Genomic DNA, 6,000 nt, shown 5'->3' with positions numbered 1-6,000 from the left:
TTATGTTTTTAAAAGAAAAAAACTACTGTTGTTATAAATAACACGTTCATTTGAACTAAACTATGCATGCCTATTTAAATATATTTACACATGGCTTGTGTATATCGTATATATACATATATATTATTCATACCTTCGGTGTATAGGACGCAAACAGATTTTGACATCAAATTTTGGGGTAAAAAAGTTTGTCTTATACACCGAAAAATACGGTAGTCTCACTCTAGATCACATGATTGATCATTAGATACCTGATTTGCATAAATATATTTTTTATTTTATAATAATTATTTTGCCTTGTTGTAGCTATCATATTATAAATTCCGATTATTCTTTAATTGTTTTCAACGGTATAATTTTACTGTTTGTGTTAAACTCATTTAATAGTAAGCGAAAAACTATACGCTAACTATATGCGTTGTGTTCACAACCGGAAATCGAGCCCCGAATTTTAGCGTTATACCCTGAGCCACTGTTTGCGATTCTAGTTTTAATAAGTTAACAACGCTGTGCTGATTTATAATGATGTGTTTAAATTGATCTCTAGCTTAGCTAAATGAAGGGGAAAATACTCCGCACTGAAGTAAAGATTAGCACATTTCACCCACGGTGTGGAGCTTTGTACAGTATTCAGTAAGATTTCATTACAATTTATTTTCTTATTTGTAATGTTTTCCTTAAAAAAATTATTATTGTTTGATATGGCATTTTTATATGTTTCATTTAACTTTATAAATATAAGCCTGAGAGAAAATATAAAATATTAGGAACTAGTAAAAGTATAAATCTTACCGCAAATGTTTAGTAAACGTACATTAACTAATTGTATGTTATTTTTTACTTAACTAATGGTGATTCATGCTACCAAAATCAGAGCCCCCAGAAGTTTACTGTGTACAACATTCTGTATAAACGGAGACGAGAAAAAAAGTCTATACTATAAAGCTTTCAATATCATGAAAAACATACAAAGTAAATATGAAATAATAGAGAAAGAATCAAAAAGGCAACTGTGAGAAAAATAATAGGTATTCGGATACACGAGTATATACTGGAGAGGTAGAAGAGAGTTAAACTTTATAAAAAGAGGGCAAAGCTCAGTGGGTCAGGGTTAGGTGGGGCCCGTTGCCCAGTCTTCATACGCACGAGGTCCGAAATGCCCACTGAAAATTATACAAGTTTTGCAACGAAAAGGAAAAAATATATATATACAACAAAAATAAAATAGGGCTACGCGATGATATCAAATAGTGATAAAACAATCGGGATTTTATCTCCAAGTTAAATACTTTATTAGCAAGCTTTCAATTTTTCTCTTGGAGCCGATTTAGGGACGGTTGTGACCTAGGTTTTAGTGTGCTGCGCTGCAAATCGGAAGTTCGGTGGTTCGTGTCGAGATTCCGATCAAAATGCTTCAAACTTTCTACTCTAGTTGTGTTATAAGAGTGGTAGTCAAACCTGGTACCTGATTCACAGCCGGACGAAGCTCTTGTAATGACAGGTGCTGCTGACTGACTGCCTCTCCTATGACCACTAGTTCAAAACTTTGGACGGCTGTACCTGAACCCTATGGGGTTTCCCTGGACATTAAACCAATGTGTACATGAGGTGTCATTTGTGTTGAAAATACCAATACCAGTAGAGCCATCTTTATGCAAGCTATTGCACAAGCATAAGTAGGGTAGTACTTATAATAGGAATAAGCCAGATGTGCAATACAAATCAAAATCTTATACACATTGCAAACAGTATGTAAAAAAAAACTTTATAAGCTCTTTACACACACTGTTTAATAGTAAACAAACCAACTGCAGAGTAACACGCCACCAAAGCACTTGAGAAAGTCGGTAGAGTAAAAACAAATATTTTACAAAACCACGAATTTGTTAATCTGATTGACTGACTAACGTTGTTGGAAAGGCATAGCTCTCTCCTGCCTTCACCTTATGCAAATCTAAATGCACATGATTGAATTACGCTACTTTGGCTAAAAGCGTCTTTCTTAGTTTTATTTATAACCTTGATTTGGTTGTAGTTAAACAAAAAGCTACACAATGGACTATCTGTGCTTTGCCCACCATGAGTATCTAGCGTTGTAAGTCCGGAGACATACCGCTGTGCCACTGGGGTCTATAACCTTGGTAATAACAGTAATCATTTTGCAACATTACTAACGAGCAAACAATACACTAGTAACCGTATTCTATGATTATGCGTAGGCAGGTGATCAGCCTGCAGCTGTATCAGCTAGATAAGGAAAAACTTGGACAACGTAGATTCTCTAGATCTAGGTTCTAACTACGATCTAATCTTTGAAAGCGAAGTTTTCATTTCTATACATCTCACTCGAGAGTTCTATGTTGGAGAGAGCAATTCTAATTTATTATAATAAAACAGCAGTCGGCGCCTAAGACGTGAGTCTCCTACACAAGGACGAACGCTACAACTGGAGAAATCTGACACGGCTTTGCTCAAGCGCTCTGGACTGAAAACAAGAACGATAAGTTGTATAATTTATCTTTGTATTGTTTTCAAACTTAGTGTGACCTAATCGCATCTAAGGTTGTACTTGAAACTGTGCGATTTTTAAAATATACATTGCAAGGAAACAAAACGAGAGAAAAGGAGAAATTTTATATTGATAACCTTGAAAAGTCTTTTTCCCAGCGAAGTAAAGCATTACTGCAAGAATAGAGACAAGGTTAGAAACAGTAATGTTGAAAATGCGAAACACACCATTAATACAGCCCCCAAAAAAGGCTGCTACCCTGGCTAGTTGGAAGAAAAACTATAGCAAAGAATAGCTCTAAGAAAAGCTACGAGGAGGATAGGCCTAGAGCCCAGTCACTCTCGAGACTTAGCACCAAGAAAAACTACGAGAAGAATAGGCCTAGAGTACAGTCACTCTTGATACTTAGTACCAAAAAAAAAGCTATGAGACTAGTTTAAAAAAATAGGAAGTAGGAATGGGAGCACCGAAAAGTAAAGAAACAAGGTAGTAATGGGTGGGATAACGTTACAATATTTGGTGATTTTTTACACAGTGCAACCTCAAGGTGGATATGGCCATCGTTCCTTCCATTCATACTTCATGTTTTATTTTGAATTTTGATCCAATTATAAACGTGAACTGAGTTATTTTAGTAGCTAATCCTTTCTAAATACTCAACAAATTTAAAAACTCCAAGTTTAGTGGTTTTCATACTATTCTTTTGGCCCATTCCTTACTAAGTCAGATAGCTATAATGTCTCCCATAAAGTATGACTATGTCTCACTTCCGACATCAAACACCCTCTAATGATGTCATGCATTTCGTGAGGGTCACGTAATTTGATTACATACATGTATCTGTACTTGGTTGCTACAGAAAACTTAGCTATATACACACATTTCATTTAGTTTGAACAATGACTAAGTTATAAAAAGTACCCGAAGTAAAAATGGGCGGAATGTTGGCCCCACCTACTCTGAGGTTGTACCGTGTCAAAAACCACCAAGTGTTTAATGTTAACCCGCCCATTCCTACCTTGTTTCTTTACTTTTTGGTGCTCCCATTCCTAGTTCGTAGTTTCTTTTTATCTAACAATTTTTTGCACATGTAAGAGTAAAGTTTAGAAATGCTAAAGTGAGTGCACATGATTAGCATGTTTATAAAAATAATAAAATATCATTTGTCATTAAAGCAGTATTGAGGTACAATTTGCTATACAGTATTAAAATAAATGGAAATACTTATGAAATGTCCAGTCCAACAATATTGATTTTATTGTATACTCATACAAGAAAGTACCGTTAAAAAGAGGAGTTGAAAGCTTGTTCAGCAAATACTGGTTGCGAAGTTACGATCCGATTGAGTTATCCACGTTATGAATCTAAAAACGAAGCTTTGGCACTATTGTTTTCGGATTTAGGAATGATCCCAATGATGCTAAGAACTGAAAAACGCAGCGCTTATCTCCTACAGCCTAACTCAAGTTGCTTTCGAGAAAGTACGAAAGTTCACTTTCAAGTAATCATAAATGGAGTTCAGTTATTCTAAAATTATGTATTATTTATTGTTGAAGAATTATTTTTATGTTAGATACTTCGGTGTCAGAGGAATGTCCAGATAATAACACAAAGGAAACTATTGCATGTTTGAAATCGGGAGAGGAAGGTTTACTGAATTAAGGTGGGGTTGGGAGAGGGGGATTGTCAAGAAAATCTTCTCTCAGAACCATTCTGACCCTTGGTAGGCCACTTGAAAAGCTGATACAGCTGTAAAGAAAAAATTAATATTATTATGAATGGTTTTAAATTCATGTCCAAAATGATTTTTTTCGTAAGTTCATCATAAATTGGACACAAGGTTTGTCTTACCTCTCCATGTAATAGTTGTTCCTTTACTTAATTCCAGTGTGTCGGCGATAGAATCATATTCACCAATTTTCACTTCAGCCCCTCCTGGCGTACGTAAAACAAATTAAAAACAGTTAAATCTGATGCTTCAGATACATCTACTCATTTACATGAGACCGAGTTCATCAGATAGACTCTTACAAATAAAACGTTCCTATTCATAAACAACTGACAAAACTATGTATACCCTCTGGAATATTTTAATTTTACAGTATGAGCACTGACTTTTTGTTATTAGATCCAAGGTGTTTGTAACCTATAATAAAAATAATCTTAAGATTATTTGAGAGTATCAGTAAAGGAAATACAGAAATGCCAAATACCGGAAATGTTATAGAAATAACATATTATTTTATGCAATGTAGGTTTTATTACATAATCATTTAAAATAAGTGTCTGAACATTTGTTTGTAATTACTGATTTAGGAAGGTTGCAGATTTTCTATAAATAACTAAATACTTAATACTAAATAACTAAATGCTTAATACTAAATAACTAAATACTTAATAGCAAATAACTAAATGCTTAATACTAAATAACTAAATACTTAATAGTAAATAACTAAATACTTAATACTAAATAACTAAATACTTAATACTAAATAACTAAATACTTAATACTAAATAACTAAATACTTAATACTAAATAACTAAATACTTAATACTAAATAACTAAATACTTAAAGAAAAGTTCATATTAATGTAAACAAAAGTGCTCTTCAGAAAGAACTTATTCTAATGCCTGTAGAGGATACTGAAAATTAGCATGTTAAAAAAAACGACAGTTAAAGTGCAAAATATGTTGAGATATGTGAACTTTTTATAATACAGTACAAGCACACACAACTTCCACCAACGATATTACTACCTATGTGCTCACCACACACAATGTACACACACATATATCTTACATTTACTAAATATTCGTATGTATATACACAATCTCCATAAATATACACGCGAAAATAAATGAATAAATTAAAATAGCTAAATGTTTGTAGAGCCTTCCATTAGGTACCTACACTGTTAAAAAGTGCTTTCGGCCATAAACCCAATTAATGCTTAACAAGATGTAAAATCAGTTGACCTACAATTACAAAATTTGTATTTTTACATAAATACATACAAACATGTGGCTATAAAAATATAATAAATTTATAACATTTTATGCTGTTGTTAGCTATACTAAATTAGGATTTCTTGCAAAGATACAGCTAGATAAAAGCGATATATAACAAACTAATGCAAAGTCAAATGTGTATAGAGAATGTTATTTTCGTCAAGGTAATAGAAAACACATAAATACATTCAGATTACGGTAACCACAATTTCTTCATTTTACTCTTGTAGACAAAACTCACGTTTCAAGATATAAAGGTCATATTTTAAAATTTGATGTTATAGTAAGTAATAGAACAATATATTTTGCTTCCATTAATGAAATAAGATGGTGAAATTGCTCTCAAGTAGCTGACTGTTGAACTTTGACCGAAAGGTAACTAATGTTTATTATTCATCAAGCACCGAGTTTTTTGTGCTGCAATTTACTTTTATTATGGGAAAAGAAGCTGCAATGTCACACATACGCAAAATTATTTGCA

General features: G+C 33.0%; 1 protein-coding gene across 1 annotated transcript in view; it reads right to left on the bottom strand.

The window, feature by feature from the left end:
- The window catches only part of LOC106470034 (gamma-aminobutyric acid type B receptor subunit 2-like), a 316,820-nt gene that overhangs the window by 42,635 nt on the left and 268,185 nt on the right, over positions 1-6,000 (bottom strand). Inside the window, exon 9 of the mRNA XM_022399462.1 lies at positions 4,361-4,444. Coding sequence (XP_022255170.1) covers positions 4,361-4,444 — 84 coding nt within the window. The remainder of the gene's footprint in view (positions 1-4,360; positions 4,445-6,000) is intronic.

This window comes from Limulus polyphemus, unplaced genomic scaffold, assembly GCF_000517525.1.
Source record: "Limulus polyphemus unplaced genomic scaffold, Limulus_polyphemus-2.1.2 Scaffold101, whole genome shotgun sequence".
Taxonomy (NCBI): domain Eukaryota; kingdom Metazoa; phylum Arthropoda; class Merostomata; order Xiphosura; family Limulidae; genus Limulus; species Limulus polyphemus.
Note: the sequence above shows the minus strand (reverse complement) of the source record. Positions and strands in the feature narration are given on the sequence as shown.